We start from the raw sequence: 20,218 nt of genomic DNA, 5'->3' as shown, positions 1-20,218 counted from the left end.
ACATATCCGTATTTACAAACTTCCCTTTTTATTTATCATCGTATTATATTCATAAAATTCTGAACATTTCTTTATCGTTGCGTCAATATTTATTTTTAAAGAAATTGAAAACATACTGCAAAATTTGTTATCAATGAAGCAGACTGAGAATTTATTAATTGCTCAAGAATTTGTATACATTTGTCTACGACAAATGATACAAATTATTAACATTATATTTACAATGAATTATGAACAATTTTATTACAGCAACAATTGTTGACAATATATTTACAATGAATTACGAACAATTTTATCACAACAACAATTGTTAACAAGCCACAATTATTAATAGCGAGAACTTTGTATAATTATGATATTTGCATATTTTGAAAGCGTACGTTGCTAAAAAGTAATTGTCGATTTTGGGTTAGTTTTCGTCATAGAGCATTTATTAGGCGATAAAGTCGTTCCAAATCTTGTTCTTTTAATAATAATCTACGAAAAGTAAGATCAATTGTTATTAATGGCAATAGAATTTTATAAATTTATGACGAAACATCATTATTCAAATGCAAAATGGTGGAATCATCGGAAGCCAAATTCGGTCATATTATAGAGTTTGTATTTGTATGTCGCGATCGACGTAGACAATTTGTATTTAACACAACCAAGCTGTGGATAATAACACAAGATAATCACAATAGCTAATAACGAAAAGAAAAGTGCTAATCGTGCGAACCGTTCGGTTTCCCTTTGGAGCGGCTTCGCGGATTGAATCCATTGAATCTAAATCGTCTAAACAAACTGCAGTCAACCGAATTGTTACTGCTAATCAAATCGGACGCACCAAAACCGCCGTCGCGCCGGTGTAAATGAAATTCAACGTGGCAGGCGAATTGGATTGGAATTATACGTTTCTAATTCCGCGTGTACGCGGGACATTACCAAGGTTCGATTAACAGCTGGCTAGTTCGAACGTGAAAACGACAAACCTCCGGACAGTGTTAATAACGGCGTCGTTTAAACCACTCTACAATAATCCATAGATCGCCGATTGGAATACAAACTGTTCCGAAATAACAATCAAGATATCGCATTTCAAAAATCGAAACATTTAGGTACCATAATCTGAAAAATTAAAAATTACAAATTCGAAAATCGAAGAATTTAGAAATCGGAATCTCAAAAATTAAAACATTTAGGAATCAGATGACTTCAAAATTCTAAATTTAAAAATCAAATGACATAAAAATCGTGAATTTAAAAATCAAAGAATTTATAAATTGCAATCTTAAAAATCAAATAACATAAAAATCGAAGAATTTATAAATTGAAATCTTAAAAATCAGGAAATTTAGAAACCAAATGATTTCAAAGTTGTTAATTTAGATATCAGAAGACTTAAAAATCGTGAATTTATAAATCGGACAATTCAGAAATTGAAATCTTAAAAATCGGAAACTACAGAAACCAGATAATTTCGAAATTGTGAATTTAGAAGTATGCGCATTGAAACATCGTACCTTTCAAAACGGCTGGATCGAGAAACTGCAAGTTTCTCGGAAAGGAAGAATGTGTTTAATCCCGGCGTATAAATATTTCCAATTTGTTTCTACGGCGGCATCGTTCCGCTGATATTTCACAGAAAAAGATGTTGGTTCCGAAGGAACGGACGCGACTTATTCATCACGACCATGAATAATAATCAGAAAAGAATAACTGCGATTCCGTGCGAACTTTATGAATTCCGGAATTCTCGGCGATTTGCTTTATTTATTTTACGTCGGCGTTGCGCCGCAACAATGCAAATGTTGATGCAAATGCGCGAGTGCCTGATCTCCGTTCCTTCATGAAGTGGCTTAAACGACGAGTAACCAGGCAGAAAAGTATAAATTTCATTGTTTTATTTCTACACTTTTCATTGATAAGTCGATTGCTAAATCGACGAGATTCCAATAGCAATGCATAGCGAATATATTTTGGTCAATTGGTGTTATTTTAATCATTTCGATGATAATTCTAAAGATAATAATTTGAAGGATAATAATTTCAAGGATAATAATTTCAAGGATAATAATTTCAAGGATAATAATTTCGAGATCTATATTTCCAAAGATAACAATTTCGGAGATAACACTTTATAGAATAACAATTTCAAAGATAATAATTTCTAGGATAACAATTTCAAAGATAATTATTTCTAGGCTCACTTCGAAGATAATAATTTCGAAGATAATAATTTCGAAGATGATCACAATGTCGAAGATAACAATTTCGAAGATGATAAGTTCAAAATTAATAATTCCAAAGATAATTTCGAGGATAATAATTGACAACTTCGGTCAAAATTATATTATCGTAATCGTGCTAAACACACGTAAATACTAAATAAAATATAATTTTCTTGATATCGCGATATCTTCTTTAAGAATCGTACAAGTTCTTTATTTTCTTGACTACTACAGTGAAGTCACGATGCTCATCCCCGATTCTCTCGCGGAACGGTACGTTATCCCAGCCAAAGTTCCTGTAATTGATCCTTTTAAAGACCTTAAAGCGGCACCTCCTCGCGATGATCTGCGCGTAATTGCAAGTCATGACGGCAGTCACTAACTTCGGTACGCCCAGGTAATGACGGATTATACTATCACCTCCAGTATCGGCTAATGGTACTTTCACATCTTCTCCACTACCCAGCGCATTGGCAACATCCACGGACAAGCACACTAAGCTCTCGCCAATATTTTGCTGCTGCATCTCCGGCAGCGTAGCCAGGAACATACACTCCATAATACAATCAACATCATAATATTCGAATAAATTTATCTGGTCGTTTATAGCAATCATCAAATCTAGGTAGGCATTGGCCGTGTGATGTTCACAATCTTCTCTGAAGCTCTCAAGCCAAGTCATTTCAGGAGGATGCCTGATGATCGGGGGAAGTCGATCGTACGGTGGTTGCCCCCACAACCACCGCGGGTCAATTTCATCTCTTTTTATTTTCTTAATTTTATTGAGAACGACACCAACAACTTTCTGAGTCTTGACTTCGATTGCGACAAGGCTGACACCGTCTCTAGTAACTGCCAAACACACCTCCTCGAGCGCTTTGACGCTACAAGGATCCGATAACAGATTTATGCCTTTGCAGATGCTCTCGTTGGGGAAAAAGCTTTTCCTTATTACTTCTAATGCTCCCTCCAAAGTATTCTCCGTCAGAGACTCGAACTCGATTTCTCCACCATTTATGGAGCCCCACTGAATGCAGGATTCAGTTGTAGTTCTGGAACTGAACGAAAAGAAACTATTAATTAGTATGCACGTATCTTGCAGCTTCTGATGGCGTGTGGTATAGTAATATTAAACGGTATATTAAACGACGGAAGCTTTAATCGAATCAAGTTTGCAGAAACGTTTGGAGATACAGTAATGTCTCCCTAACTGACGCTCGGATTACGCACAGAAATGGACAATCTGGGAAGAGGAGACACGATTACTCGAGCCTCGCGGCTCGTTTTTATAGTTATCGGTGAATCGACAACTTTGTAGACGACTCGTTTTTATAAGCGAATAAATTGGAAATATTTATACGCCAGGATTAAACACATTTTTCCGTTCCGAGAAACTTGCAATTTCTCGATCCAACCGTTTCGAATGGCACGATGTTTCAATGCGCATACTTCTAAATTCATAATTTCGAAATTATCTGGTTTCTGTACTTTCTGATTTTTAAGATTCCAATGTCTGAATCGTCCGATTTTCAAATTGACGGTTTTTAAATTCTCTGATTTATAAATTTACAATTTCGAAGTTAGCTGATTTCTATATGATCTAATTTTTAAGATTTCAATCTCTAAATTCTTTGATTTACAAATTCACGATTTTTAAGTTCTTCGATTTCTAAATGTACATTTTTTAAATTATCTAGTATTTAAATGTTATAATTTTCAAGATTTCAATTTACAAAAATTTGAATAATCGTATCTCCTCTTCCCGACTTGTCCATCTTCGTGCACTATCCGAGCATCAATTAGGGAGAATTCTCCGTATCCGGCCAAACTAGAGGTTGATTCGTGTCTCGATGAAAAATATATTTTATTTATAAATATTTAAATTCGTAAAAATAAATTGTTCTTTCTTATACCCGACACACGGAAAACATTAGTCAAAACAAGTGACTGAAGAATGTTCGCGGAAAAATATAGCAAAAATGTACGTACCATGCCATTTTAGTTCACTAAGAAATTGTCACTATGCTTCACTGGGAAAATTAACTGAGAAAATTCGCCGAAGTCTTCGCACTGATCACTGCTGTTTGCAGATTGCAGATTGTTGCTGCACTGATCACAGAATGAGTGTTTCCGTTGACATCGGCAGGCTATTTATACTGTCCTTGCTAAAGGACAGAACGTCCTAATCAGCAAGGACGAACAATGACAAAAGGATACTACCGGAAAAGATGCGCCAGGTATGAAAACGTCTCCCGTGGAAAACCATTAGCCACCGCTGCCGGCTATCAGGTAAGCACATGTACCTGCGATGACCGGTCGTGTCATACGGATTTTGCAAGGATTGGCTCGTTCGGTTAAATTAAAAAAAAAAAGAGAAGCGGCGGATTAGGCCGAGCCAGTGCAAATGAGTCAATGAAGGAACCATTGTAAACAGGCTCGCACCGAGCCTTGATGAAAATTATGATTTGCAAGGGAAAGCAGAACCTACCGGGACTAAACAGGGTCTGGTTATTTACGGTAAATAAATAAAACAATATCTTATTTTAAGTTTAACAATGTATAAATATGTTTGACGTTCAAAATAAGAAACGAGACTGCTATTTTATTTATTGTTATTATTAATAAACAAAATTATATGGATTAATAGAAAATATATTTCAAATGATATTTAAAATTTCATAACTGAAATTAAATGATTATTACAATTGACTAATTATGAAAATGATGTAAGTCCATTTAAAGCCAGCAAACATGTATTATTTTGATTAAATTACATATTGATAAATTAGTAGTATTTTGTTTTTTTTGTACATAATATAACAGCTGTCTGTTGAAACGAACGACGTGATATTATTTCATGTGGTAAAATGATATAAATGCAATGCATATGCGACAAATGAACGCAAGTCGCTAGCTGAAATCTACACATGCATTCGACTGTGCACTAGCAAAAGTCCCGAAAAGCTGTTATTGAAATTAATTTCTCAATGCCATAAATAAAGTTTTTATTTTCAAATAAACCTTTTTTTAATAATCGCTCTATTTGTCATAGCGTGTCATAGCGTATTGGGGATCTCAATTTTGTATCGCGCCTCGGGCACCAGTACGCATTAATCCGCCAATGCTTCAGAGGACTGTTCATTTCGCCCTTGCTGAAGAACAGAGAACCTCGTATTCGTCAAGGACGAACAATGCCGGCGAAAAAGATGCCGGGCATGAAAATGCCTCGCGAATACAACCCTTGGTCGCCGAGGCCGGCCATCAGCTATATGTATACAGTGACTCCCACTGATATTCGAACACTTTTCAAGGTGCTATTTTAACTTTTTTAAAATTAGAGTAGACGATTTGAATTTTTTTTTAGATCATAGAGGGACCTGTATAATAGATAATGTTACAATTTTGCTATTACATACTTGGAATGACAAAACGAAGTAAAAAACTCTCGTTGTTTAACTTTCTTATCTGAGGAAGCTATTTTTGATCACTTTTGGACTAATTTTGCCGATTTTTCGAACTTCGAGATATTTAATTAATGAATGTTTAATAAAATATTTATTAATAATTTCAATATATATCATTAGTTAATTATATTTATTAATAATGACAAAATCTATAAATTTCGAATACTTCTTTTGAAATATGAAAGTTAATTATTTAATAATAAAAAAGGATGTTTATATTATGAAATCTAACGAAAATGTAAAAAATGCGTCTTGTAGATCTCGGTAAGTTATACGCATGCTGAAAATTTCATTGAAATCGTTTAACGCAATGGTAAGTTACAAGCGTTAAAAGATTGTAAAAATTGCAAATTTCTCATACTTATTGATCAAAAGTGTAAAAGGTCGGAACAAAACTGCGATTTTTGCGATCATTAATTATTTACAGCTCGTACGAAGGTCAACCGATTTCAGTGAAATTTTTAACATGTACATAACTTATCATTATCTAAATAATAAATGTATAATTATAATTATTAATGTTATATAAATAATAAATTAAATTTTTCAAAATAAAAAAAACACTATTTTCAAAATTAACCATTGAGAAACGATTAAGATTTCCGAATGATTCAATTTGTATTGCGCTTGTCCTCCCGATGATGAATTGTAGACAATATCGATCTATCCGTGGGAAGCAGTATTTTCGTGAAAACGTTATTATCCCTTATACATTTTAGTATTTTACAGTATTATATATCGCCCGCAGTCGTTTGCCAAAAGTAGAGTCGGTGGCGAGTTTTCGTCGAGTCCCTCATTTCTTTCTGCTTCCTACGAGACAAAACGCTTTTCTGATTTATTACCTGCTACGGTTAATCCTTGGCATCCGCAGATATTTTCGATGTAACGATCAGACGCAACCATAAATTCGGGTCTACTCACGCGAAAACGGACACCGTTCGGAGTACTGTTTCGGATTTTGTTTAAATGTGACTACGTTGTAGCTTCTAGCGACTTCGAACATATTTCACAAAATCTTAAAAATTTTCTAAATTTCCCCTTTGACAGGCCCGTGAAACAAAGTCGGACGTTAAGTTAATTATAATAATAAAATGGAATTTATAATAAAATGAAATATAATAATATAATAATTTTACCGAAAACGATTTCTAAAATGCCATTTTTTAAATAATTTATTAACACTTATTGGACAAAATTAAATTGTATTTAACAAAATTATTGAATTAAATTAACGAAAATTGTTTATAGTTATATAATTATTATTATTATTGAAAATTAAATCATTTAATTAAAGAAAATTATTCGAATGCTTTAGTTGCTAATTTAAAAAATCGTCAACTTCTCATGTTGTTTCTAAAATCTTTAAAAAATTAGTGTTTTCCCCAAGGTTGTTATTATCATTAAATATATTTTGCTACGTATTTTCCTAGAATTAAACAGTTTAAACAAACATCAGATATTAATGATTATAAAATTGAATACCCGGAACAATTTTTAGTAAGTTACTCCAACTCGAAAAATTTTTCTATAAAAAAAGGTCAGAGTCTCGTGTTTTTTTCCAAAAAATTCTTAAAAATTGCTTAAAAATTAGTATTAAGCTCAATGTTGTCGTGGACAAGAAATATTAATATTTTCTTGCAAACGTAAAAATACGCTCGCTCCAGATAAAAAATTGTTTAAACAATCACTTCATACAATTATAAAATTGATCACCCGTGATGCTCGTCGAGCCATTGCTGCATCAAAAAACCGTACTAAAAACCATACAACATAAAAACAACATTAAATACATAAACAACAATCGACGAATAAAACCTGGGAAATCGAAGAACGGACTAAAAATTCTACGAAAACGTTAAAATTTTCTAAAAGAAAGATACGTGGCGATCATATTTCACGGCATATTCTGGCCGCATGACGTACCGCCAAATTTCTAGAAGAATTCATGTTCGTCCCGGTGCGCGCATCAACCAAAAAACTAATCTCGTTTCGAATGGAATCGAGCGAATTGTTTCACGTCGGGGAGAATGATTCTCGGCTGGCGGGGCGCGATGAATTTAAAGTTGATTTCGCATAAAATGCGCGCAGGGTATCGCGAGAGAGCTGCCCTACTGTCCCATTATTTCCCGGCGGCCATATTGGTTTCATGGGGGTCCACGGGGGTCCATGGGAGCTAGCGGGAAATCGTAAAATCGGTGACGATCGGCCGGCCGCGGCCGGTTCGGTATCAGTGTTTCTATTACGCTCCTCTCCCGGTGTGTTTCGCGGAATCACGTTATTTTAACAGCGACAGTGGGACAAAAGACTGTATCGAACGGTCCTCTCGATTTGTGCACGCGTGCGTGCTGCGCATCGTGGGAAATCTCGTCGTTAAGCGAATAGGTTCGCATCGATGCCGGAAATACAGACGCGACCCGCGTCGTAACCTACCGTTATCTCGATGGACCCTTAAATTATTCGGTTGATTGCTGTTGCCGCACCGCGGACGCGCTGGAACCCCGTTCGAATTTCCCGCCAATCGGCCGTGATCGCCGCGATGGGCGCGCAGAGCTCCAAGAGGTGAGCGAAACCACCCGCTCGAGGACACTTATTAGGCCGCGGTCACGCTTCCGGCCGTGATGATAACCGACGATGAATTTTATCTCGTAGATTCCGATTTCATTTACACGTCGCGAGACGATCTTTTCTCGATCTCGTTGTCGGTTCTTCGAAGATTTCAGTTTGAAACTCGAATTGCTGGGAGATGAGTTTCTTTTTCAGCAGACAAATTATCGCGTTTGAGAATTTTTCCCGGTGTAACTTGTGACGCTAGAGGCACGAATTTTTCGTAGAACGATTCTGTAGACTCTCGCGATCGTAACCGTATATTTTTTTACTATATCATGGAGCAATAAACATTTTTAAATGACGCTCGAAGAATGCCAGACACCGCTGACGTACGATTGATTATAAAAACTAACCCTTTGCACTCGAATGGCGACTCCGAGGCGCCAACAAAATTTACCGTACCGCTACCAATATTTTAGGGCATCGTTGGTCAGAATTAAAATTTTTCGTTGAAGATGGTCTCAATTTTTATTTCATTTTCAATTCATTAATAATTGATGATTATTTCATTGAAAATTCCATAGAAATCTTTAGAATACAAATTTTATTTTACATATAAATAAATATAAATTTGAAATGATTATGTCTAAAAATATAGCAGCAATTTTCTTCCAAAAAGAATGCTTTCGTGTCCTTGCGGCTCGCTTTTATAGCTGGTGACGATCGTTAACTATAAAAACGAGCCGCAAAGCTCGAATAATTGTATCTCTTCTTCCCAAATTGTCCATTTTTGTTTCTAAGCTGAGCATCAATTAAGGAGAATTTACTGTACCTATTACGGAACGCTTTTCAGAGGGTATAATATTATCATCGATTTTACGACGATTAAAAATGTTATTGTTGAATATTTATACTACTGTTCGATGAATTGATGTTTGTAGATAAGATTATACATTTTGGAATATTTATTTAATACTAGATTTTTAGACAAAAAACAGCTGTTTTAAATGAGTTTATAAAAGTAACAATAAGACGTTTATTCTGATTCTCAACAAGTGTTATTGTAACATTTGCCGTAATCGTAAATTAAAAAATTGGTGACACGCCATTTTAACGGGTTCCGTAAATCTAATGTTAATTTGAATAAAAAATAGTCGGAATAATGCGGTATAAAAAGTTTCAGAAATAAGTGTTTTATTCCAAAAAATTAAGGTCACCTTCATTTTCTTAAATTGCATCTTATATCTTTTACTTCATATCATTGTAGCTTGTGCCAAGACGAATCCAACGATATGTTACATCATGTCCTACGGACAACCTTGACGCACAAAAAATGCGATCAACGAAGTGATATGTTGTCATTGAAAACTGTGTTACGTCAAGGTCATCCGAAGGTCGTGGTATAACAGGTCATCGAATTCGTCTTGTGCAACTTAAAAAAAAATGAAAGTGACCTTGATTTCTTTACGTAAAATATTTCTTTCCGAAGCTTTTTATATCGCAATCCGTTGCCGGCTAAAAACCGAGTAACATTTGTTCGAAACGTTTATTTGTTAGACCGCCGGAGATGTTGGAAAAAATCGTGGCAAAGGTTACGTGGAACACCCTGTACACGCTGAAAATTTCATTGAAATCGGTCGATTGAAATTGGCTATAAAACGGTTCCAAGTGGGAAGACAGCCTAAGTCCTCCCCCAGCATCGCCGCGAATCCCGTGGACGTCGCGTCATAAAATAATTAACGGGCGCACCCGGTTCGGATGGCTCGTCAACTTGCAAAAAGTCCTCTATTAGTGCCCGGTACGCGGCTGAATTTTTCAAATCGGCGCGCCGCTCGGAAACGGTTCCTCACAGGAGAATCCATCCGATAAAGCCGCGCCGGTGTGCATAAGCGATCAATGATTCAGCGACGCTTTAACCCTGATAGATTTTTCATACGGCCCCCGTAAAAAGCTAAGCTGACCGACCATCAGGAGATTAGAACCTCGAGAATCCTCTTCCTATAACCCCCGGGATTCTTCTCGTCTCTTATGGAGAGGGGGGGAGGAACGGCTGCCGAGTCAAACGAGGGGTTGAACGTAGCCAGATACTAATTCTAGGTGGAAAAACCGATATCGCGCTCGCGCGTGGATGGGCCATCGATCGCAAATGGCCGGCCGTCATTCGAAACTCTTTAACAATCGTTCCCGGGAGAGGATCGCGGATGATAGATCGCCGGGTGCTCGGTCTTTGCCGGCTGACAGCGGTCCTACGGTGCTATCTGCTCGATTCCGAAGAGCCTCTCCGTCGCTTTCCGAGGCCAGACAGCCGTGACGCGTTATGAGCCAGACTGGTGACACCGCGGTTTTATGGATTGAGATCGAACATCTCGATCTAGGGACCGCGCTCTTATTGAGAGATTGTGTCGCGTGGGCGTTACGTCCTTAGACCGTATATACATGTATAGTAGTGTCTCTCTTCCTGGCGCGACTTAAGTATGCCACTTCTGACACCGAGATATTGCGCGACCCTGTAATTTATCGATTTTCTCGCTATGCGAGTCGGTGAACACGTGTGCTGCGGCACGCGCCCCGGCTCCTTTGACTCGAATTCCCGGAAGACAGCTCATAATACAATGACATAGATTTTTTTTAATTTTAACATTTTAATACTGATTTTTTTTTAACATATTGCTGATGGATTTCTGATTCAAATGAGACCAAACGTGATATAGTTTGGACAGATATTTCTGTTGCCAATAGAATCAAAGACGATAGACGTTGCGCGTAATGCGCTGCCAAGATGCACGTGGTGTGCGATGGTGAAAAGTTTAGGCAATGATGTTTATTTGATTCTCCCAAAAAATTCAAATTTGTCGCTTTAAATGCTATTTTCCGATGGTTTGGTACAATCGATCAGATGCAAATTGGTGCGCTGCTGTCACAGTTTTCGCAGGTACGAAGGGTGGTCAGAGAGTTCGCGATCGCTGGTACCACCCTGGCTATGGCAATCGGGATGCGTCGCGTAGTCACCGGGTACACCTAAAATACTAAAACTTTCACCTTTTCACAATAAAATAATTTCGTTCTTTCGGATCTTCTTCCTGAATACGGAAGGAAACCGAAACAGATTTCCAGCCTTGCAATGAGACTGAACAACATTTATTTACTTGATACTTAATCTGTAATTCATTTTATTTTAGTAAATTACGTAATAAATAAAATACGTCGTTATAACAAGGTGGTGTTTTTCCTCTATTTTCTAATAACAAATAATGTAAAAAAAAAACATTAATTTGTAAATAATTCATATTCAAATTGGCTGCAAATTTTTACCATTGTATATGAATACGTATGTACTTACTTATTTAATTTATCCTTGCTCAAAAGATATAATTTTAATGCCTCCATAAGGTGTTGTATGTAAGGTGGTTCTCTTTTACTGTAAGATGTCAATAACTTAAGGGCCGCATGTAATTTATTGTGGTTGTTTGGTTCATTTTGCAGTTCTGTTTTTTCGTTTTCGTTCCTTCTTTCTTCCTCCTCACAGTCTAATAAAAATTGTGTGGCATGTATCAGGATGCATTGCTCTCCTGTAATTGCACTCATTATCTCTGGCCAATCAGGTTCAAACTCTCCCATGTGTGATTGAATTGAAGGGCCAGCAGGATTATTATTATGTAGCAGTTTATTCCATGCATTTTTTATGTTCTTTGTTGTAACTTTGAACCACGAATCCGATAAAATGTCAATACAGGTTTTTAATGTGTAATCGTCATAAAATTCATTTATTCCTTGATCATATGTTAAAACAAGTCGCAAAAGCTTGTGCCGGAAAATTCTTTTTATTTTTCCTATGATCCCTTGATCCATTGGTTCCAGGACAAATGCTGTATTAGATGGTAAATATATAATTTTAAAATCTTCCTCTTCTTGTAGCGAAATTTTGTAGGCTTCGCAATCATTTAACATCATTTTACTTTCTCCGATATTTGTTTTTCCTCCTGATATTATTTTACTGATGGTTTGAAATGGTTTTCAAATCAATCTGAAAATAACGTTCTACCCATCCGTGCATTTGACTGCGATTTAAAAATTACAGGTAATGAAAGTACATGTTTCAAAGCTCTTAGCTTTTTATATTTATAAATTACAATAGGCATAATGCTATGTGTGCCTAACGCATTTGCACATACGCCAATTGTAATTCTATCTTTCTTCGCCCCATGTCCACTAAGACTTTTTGTTGAATGACACAATGACACAAGAAACGAAGAATAGAAATTGATTGATCAGTGACGCGATGAAAGGGGATGTAAAAGTGACGTAGCACGCAGTGCCGCAGGTAGCAAGAAAGCCTGGACGGGCGACCGAAGCGGTGCGTGCTAATGACCCTATTATAAAAAATGCTGCCGATGAGGCGTGCATTACTCGAAAATGCAGAAATGACTTTATTGCCGGAAAGAAGACGGCTCGAAAAAATCATCAACTTAGAAACTACAATTGTTCCGCGTTAAAAGTATTACAGAAGCTATCTATATTAATAAAGCATACGCGACTCGACCGATCGACCCAACACCGTCGGGACATAAGCATACAATAGATTCCGAAAATTACCAATAGTAAAATTAACAATAGTATCTAATTATCCGAAAAGCCGTTATTTCCTGCCTGTAAGGTAATGAAAGTACATGTTTCAAAGCTCTTAGGTTTTTATATTTATAAATTACAATAGGCATAATCTTATGTGTGCCTAACGCATTTGCACATAAGCCAATTGTAATTCTATCTTTTTTCGCCTCATGTCCATTAAGACTTGTTGTTCCGCGTTAAAAGTATATAGAAGCTATCGATAGTAATAAAGCATACGCGGCTCGAACGCTCGACCCAACACCGTCCCTACCATACAATAGATTCCGAAAATTATCAAACGACTCCATCTGTACTGCAAGCGTCTTTCCACAAACAAATAAGCGACCGTAATAATAGTATCTAATTATACCGAAAAGCCGTTATTTCCTGCCTGTAATATTTCCTTCAACGCTGCCTACATCTGGTCGCCAAAATTCTCTCACCGTCACGTATTCCCCTTACCTTCTGCACAACACCAATTACCCAATTACCCACTTTTTCCCCAGTCTTATTACCTGCGCCACGGTCAACCTTCGAGACGCGCGGATTCTTCGTGAGATTCACTCGCAGGTACGATTCATACCTGCAAGTGACTGTTACTTCGGGGCGGTCACCTTTTTGTTTTTCCTATGATCCCTTGATCCATTGGTTCCAGATCAGATACTGTATTAGGTGATAAATATATAAATATATAATATAAATATATCAAAACGACTGCCTCTCTTTCTAGATCCGGAAAACTTGAAAAAACATTGAATCCGAGTGTCTCATTGAAAACTTCACGCCCCTAACGAATCTTCTTAAAAAACAAAACAGACAACGAACGGATAAATACTAACCAGACATCAACGCGTAAAAAATTTGGTTAAGACTCCGTCGATGGTCTCACCATCAACTCAATTCATTCTAAGCCAAGTACAGTTAGTCACCCTAGCGTTAAAAATTGTTATGTTATGTTAAAATATAGTGTTATTGATATCAGCCAATGTTAAAACCATTCTTTATCAACTTACCATCCGTATCACTCGAAAGAGTCATAGGAAATCGCGCAGACTCGGTGTCATACACGATTTAATCGGAGACTTACGACCTCCGTAGATCTAACAGTTCACTGTTCAACCTCGCCGGGAACGTTCTTCTCTAGCCAGTATTCTTGTTGGAAGTGCTTTCCATACAAGTCCACCTTCGTCCATATTGTAAACATTTTCCAAACTTATATTTTCTTCCTCTACCATCTTTTCAAAATCGATTATAAAAGCATTTGATGCATCCTGATCAACACTAGCTTTCTCCCTGTCTATGTTTGATAAGCGTATGCCATGTTGTCTCTTAATCTTGTTAACCACCCATGACTCGCTTTAAATCCCGAATATGACGGAAAATTTTCTCTTAATTCCGCCACCTTGTCTAATATAAGAGCATCGGTTATACGGTCTCCTAGTATCCCTCTTTGTACGAACCATGATAATAATTTTTTATTTAGTATATCGTAATAATGTAGCTTTACTATTTTTCTTCGCTGAAGTTCGCGTTTATTTTCGTTTCCAAGCGCATTCATTTTTGTAGCATCATGTGAATGCGTTGAATTGTTCTAATGCCAATGCCATAATTTTTTCCAATATTTTTAATTGACAGACCTGTTTCTCGAAGATCTTTCAAAGCGTAAAAGCGTTGCTGCACGTTTAATGACGTATATTTTTATGTCGATGCCATAATATTAATAGTAAAGCTATGTGTATGTAATTTAGAGTGTAAAACGATTTTAAAAAACGATATTAATTGTCACAATTTATATATCACTAATTACACTGTCCGACAAGATTGTGACACTCCCTGAACAAGAATCCGAAAACCGAATTGCTCCATCACCCTCAGTTTTTTAAATAAACGAACTTTTGTAAGAACCCAAAATTTTCGACGAAAATGAGGTATTGCATGAAAAGTAAAAACGTTAGAAAGTTCTAATTAGTGTTAAAAGATAGAGGAGAGTTTCCCGAATATAATGGCATGCAACTTATTAATTGTTTTTGGTCCTAAATAACAATAAATTAATGTGAAAATTTAAAAAAGTGTCGACGTGAGCAGTTTCTGCGCAATATTTTTGTATTTTTACGAAAAGTTTTTTGTTCGGCACGAAAACTCTACCCAGGATCGGATTCTGTAGACATTTCTGAAGAAGAAACGGCCCGGTAAAAGCGTCGGAACGATATTCATTTCGAGTAGATCGAGAAAATGTTCGACGGCAACATGTACACGACGTTTTGCCGCCATGAGCTTCGCTGCTCGCTTCTCTCTGTCTGACAGGGCCGAAACTACGCGTAATCGACACCGATGGAGAGATCCAATGGGGCATCCACTTTTCGTAAATAATATTTGAACTTTGTTTAGTACTTCAATGTTCTGTTTTTTTTTACATATTTCTGTGGATAATAATCACCAAACTGTGTTATATTTCACACAAAAAATCACACCAGAGTATTTGGAGTTGGTAACTCCTCTATCTTTCAACACCAATTAGAACTTTCTAACGTTTTTACTTTTCTCTTGCAATACCTCATTTTTGTCGAAAATTTTGGGTTTTTACAAAAGTTCGTTTATTTAAAAAACTGAGGGTGATGGAGTAATTCGGTTTACGGATTCTTGTTCAGGGAGTGAAGCTCTACAAGAATTTCATAGTGGCTATAGGAACCCAAAAATCGTGTCGGACAGTGTAAAAGTATGCCAAGTCTGCCCAAAGTATGCCAAATTTATAAAATTATATGCTTATCCATCGCTCGAAATTAATTTATATAAAAGTCACAAAGTATATAGGAGCCTACTACCTTTTTTAGCTTAATTTTGCGAAATTGTTTAAATATTTCGTAATAGCGATACCTTCCATTTAATAAATTATTTAAACAACGATGAGAATAGAAACTGAAAATAATTAATGGCCGGGAAGTGTGTTAAAATCGTATCAAATGTTCGAGTCATTATTAAAAGTACGGCTGTTCGTTGTTTAATCAATGACGTAATTGTAGCAAGTATGAACGTAATGAGATAAATTAAACGGCGTGTAATTATTTCACGTGAAAAGCCGCCGAACCGAAAAGCGTAATTTAAAATAAATAGAGGGACCGAAGATTTAAATATTGGTGAGGAAACTTCCGATGGGGAATTAAATTAGCTCGTAGGAAATTTATTACAGGGAGTTGTTGGCTAATTAGCCGGCTGAACAACGTGATTGTATCATCAAATTTTTCATTTTATTTGATCTCGCAGAGCGTACAGAAGCATTACATCGGAATCTACTTTTAGAGTCCTACAGATCGATCGTCATCGCGTTCGCTGTAGAGTCATCAGAAAATCCAACGTGTATTGCTCATCTGCGATACAGAGAATGTGCCGAAATTAAATTTCGCAGTTTCACCAGGCTCGCTGAAATAAATCTACACATTGTTGGAATTATTATTCTCGCATCGGATAACGAATTTTTGCAATGTTAATTTAATTCCCTCTTTTAATGTCCCCGTCTATTTAATATCCTTAATAATTATTATTTAATAATCCCAGAAACTTCAATAAAAATCACTCAGGATTAATGAAATAAAGTTTTGAATTATTTTGTTTCACATGAATTGCTAAAAGTCCACATTTTGAATCCCCTAGGCGCTGTTGCCAGCACATAAACCAATAATTCCCTAGCCTTAAACTGCCACGGATTCGTGAAAGGTCGTTTAATATTTTTTGATTTTGCCCGAGCCCCATGAATCATGCGTTTAATTAAACATCTTATAGAAGAAGAGAAGAAATTTTAATTTTGTAGTGTAAGAAATACGTCGTGCTGCAAAAGTATCCAAACGTAACCTCACATTTACTAGATTCAGAGCTAAAAAATCAACTTTTCGTTTGAATAAAGATTAAAATAGATATTTACTGTATAGATGGACTTATAAAAATAACATTTTCACTAGACCACCACTCTGTCCCCAAACATTCTATTTATAAATCAAATCTATAGCTTGCCACACACTGAATATCCAGAGACAAGCCAGCAATTTATGAAACACAAAATTTCCTGGACTGAAAAACTGAAAAATCTCAAGCTGAAAAACCATTAATTTACTTAAGCTTCTGTCACGAAGGAATCCCAATATTATAATGTCTGAAACTGTTAAACATAACCTCACATTTTTTACACCTGAAGCTAAAAAGGAAATCAACTTTTCATTTGAATATGGGTCCAAACAATTCTGCTCTACATAGTAAAAAATCCCCTAGAATTTAATATCGTAAGTAACCTGCACTGTTATGAATTTATAATCCAATAATTCTCTAGTTTGCCACTTTGCGAATCCCTGTGGATAGCCACCAATTCATAAAACAAGAATTCCCCAAACTGCTAGACTCAGAATTGAAAATTTTTCCTTCTCAACCCTACGAACTATCAATTTACTCAAGCATCTAACTTGAAGGAATCTCGATGCAGAGTGCCGGAAACTGACAAACATAACCACACATTTCCTGAACTTGGATCTAAAAAAGTCAACCCGTCCATTTGAATTAAGTTCCAAATAATTCTGTTCTGCATTGATGCAATTATAAAACAGAATTTCCCCCAGAATTCAACATTGTGAATCTCGTAAAACCAGGTTAACAAATAAACAAAAACTTCCCTAACCTGTTTTACTGTGAATCCCCGAAAGATAGCCACCGATTCATGAAACCGAAATTCCCTAGATTCATAAAATTGCCTGAATTCATATTTCAATAGCACCCCCGCGTTGGTTAACACTCCGAAGTCCCTAAATAATGCTCATTTAACACATTTCCTCACCTACCTCTAAGCTTTTGGGTCCTTGAGGAAACGAAAGTCAGTCATCATCTTGCCAAGGTGCATGGGATGAGTATGAGCCCTCATGTGCATGTGATGCATGTGATCAACAGGTCCTACGGCGGCAGCCCTTATCGCCTGTTGATTGCAGTTGCAGGTCATCCCTTCGCTTTGATGAGTGCAATGAGGCACCTTGACGATAGTTGGCTCAGGAACGACCACCATGGGCTTGGAGGGCACGACAACCAGTTTATCCTTGCAAACTGGGGGCACTGGGACCAGCTTAATGGTCTCGATCACCTGAGTCTGCGGTTCCACGATCCTCTCGGGCTGGGGCTCGAGACCCCAGGTTTACAGTGACCACTTCGGGGACTGGAGTCGGTGCTGGGACCTCGACTCTCCTTTCTACGATCTGCACCTTCGACTCCTGAGGGCAAGGTTGAGATGGCTGGATGATCTGCAGAGTCTGCACCGAAGGGACCACCTGCTGGTGCATCATCTGCTGGGGAACCACCTGTTGGGGCACCACCTGCTGGGGAACCACGAACGACTGCTGGGGCACCACGTATGCCTGAGGATGGAAAACTATTTCATAACACACACAAGCTCCGTCGGTACGAATTTTTAAGAACTATCAATTAGCGTTGAAGTTTGGAGATCGGTACTACGCCAACAGAATTCACAGTGGCGATGAAATCAACGATATGGCGGAATAGCAGAGTTGGACATTATACAAGTAGAATTTCATTTGAACAATTCGAATAAATTTTATGAATATTTTTTCGTACAGTTTGAAAATAAATTTTACGGATAAAATTTTATTCGACTAATCTTTCGAATAAATTATTCAAATATAACTTTATTCAAATAACGAATTCAAATAATGATTTGAATAAAGTTTTATTCAAATAATGATTCGCGAATAAAGTTTCTTTCAAATAATGATTCGAGTAAAGTTTTATTCGAATTATGTTACATTCAAATAATGATTCGAATAAATTCTCGAATAACGTTTCGAAGACATCCTTTGAATCAATTTTTCGAATAAATTCTTCGAATCACCGAGAAATTAAGTGTTACTGTAACCATAAGCGATAAAAAAAACTTCGAACGCATAAGTTCTCCCTTTAAATTATACAAATAATTACAAAGACTTATGACACAAAATGGAGAATTACGTGTACATTTTCATCGATCGAAATTAACAATCGATGAATTATTTACTAAATGAGAGCTCTTACGAAAAACGAACAACTTTTGTCGAAAACTTTAAATCTCTCACGATTCTCAAGAAATAACACAAAATCAAGATACATGCAGATCATAGTGAATTTATGCGTCGAGAGACGCATGGTAAATTAGAAAGCACGACGCAATTGCTACCTGAGGAGCCTGGAAGACTCCCAGAGACTGCACAGGCTGCGGGGCCTGCTGGAAGCTGTAACTCTGCATCTTTGGCGCCACCTGCGATTGTTGCACCACGCTCAGGCCCTGCATTTTCATCTGCGACCCATCCTGAGACACCTGCTGTCCATTTTGAGCACCTGGACGGATCTCCACGCAGAAGGACGCCTGCTTCTTCAGCCTGTCCTTCTCAGCACCCGCATCCTCCAAATGGAAATCCTTGGGACTGATCGCCGAGGATTCGGCCATCTTGGTCTCCAGTTTGCCAGCTGGCATTGCTTGCACTGCCATCGCAGCTACCAACAAACCGCACAGACATGCTGTTAACGAATTCATCGATGTAGAATCGGTTGAACAATCGTAGCGAACTGAATGCTTGGACGATTTGGCTGGCTTTTAAACCGATTTTTCGGTGTGACGACACCGCTCACGCACTTTTTTCCGGAACGCAATAGTGCTGAGCGTGCTGAATTCCGACGTAGAGCAGCACGGGCGGGGACTGGCTTCGGGAAATGAGGATGAGGGCGAGAATAAGAATAAGAATGAATCTGAGAATGAGACTGAAAATGGGACTGAGAATGGGGCTGAAAATGAGGCTGAGAATGGGATTGAGAATAGGTCTGAGAATGGGTCTGAGAATGGGTCTGAAACCGAGAATGGGACTCAGATTAAGACTGAGTGTAAGACTGTGAATGGGAGTGAGTCTGAGAATGGGGCTAAGAATGAGACTGAGACTTAGACTGAGACTTAGACTGAGGCTGAGAATGAAATTGTATGTACAATAGTCGGAACGATGGTATTTCGAGAGAGCCGCTGTTTCTGTAGTAAATAGGAGAAAGTTGAACAAGGTAATTTTACATTGTGTGTCAAGCTCAAACGTCGGGGAGTGTGATCTTTTTTCCAAGGAGTACGTCCCTGCACTTGCAAAGTACACTTTTCTGTCGAATGAACGCTGCGGTTTTATTTACTTATTGTTAGCTTGCTTCTTTACGACGGCCTGAGGAGGGTTTGTTCAGAAAGTTGAACATGTTAATGTTTACGGTGATATTTTGGAAATGTCAACGCTAGTTATACAGGGTGTTCTATTTAAGACAAGCCTCTTAAATTATCTTGTCAAGGAGTTATTATAATTTTTATCGAGTTTTCATATAATTGTAATTACTAAACTG

General features: G+C 37.2%; 2 protein-coding genes across 2 annotated transcripts; both read right to left on the bottom strand.

The window, feature by feature from the left end:
- Positions 1-466: 466 nt before the first annotated feature.
- On the bottom strand, positions 467-4,290 carry LOC143262074 (uncharacterized). Its single transcript, XM_076528034.1, has 3 exons — positions 4,203-4,290; positions 2,865-3,271; positions 467-477 (listed from the first exon to the last, which is right to left on the bottom strand). Exons 1-3 carry the CDS (start codon positions 4,208-4,210, stop codon positions 467-469), a joined length of 426 nt encoding a protein of 141 aa, XP_076384149.1. The 5' UTR covers positions 4,211-4,290.
- A 13,364-nt stretch (positions 4,291-17,654) lies between these two features.
- Positions 17,655-19,385, bottom strand: LOC143262073 (uncharacterized). The gene is made up of 3 exons (XM_076528033.1): positions 19,029-19,385; positions 18,001-18,216; positions 17,655-17,951 (listed from the first exon to the last, which is right to left on the bottom strand). Exons 1-3 carry the CDS (start codon positions 19,383-19,385, stop codon positions 17,655-17,657), a joined length of 870 nt encoding a protein of 289 aa, XP_076384148.1.
- Between the last annotated feature and the right edge of the window lie 833 nt (positions 19,386-20,218).

Source organism: Megalopta genalis, unplaced genomic scaffold, assembly GCF_051020955.1.
Source record: "Megalopta genalis isolate 19385.01 unplaced genomic scaffold, iyMegGena1_principal scaffold0085, whole genome shotgun sequence".
NCBI classification, from domain to species: domain Eukaryota; kingdom Metazoa; phylum Arthropoda; class Insecta; order Hymenoptera; family Halictidae; genus Megalopta; species Megalopta genalis.
This window is presented reverse-complemented; position numbering and strand designations above follow the sequence as displayed.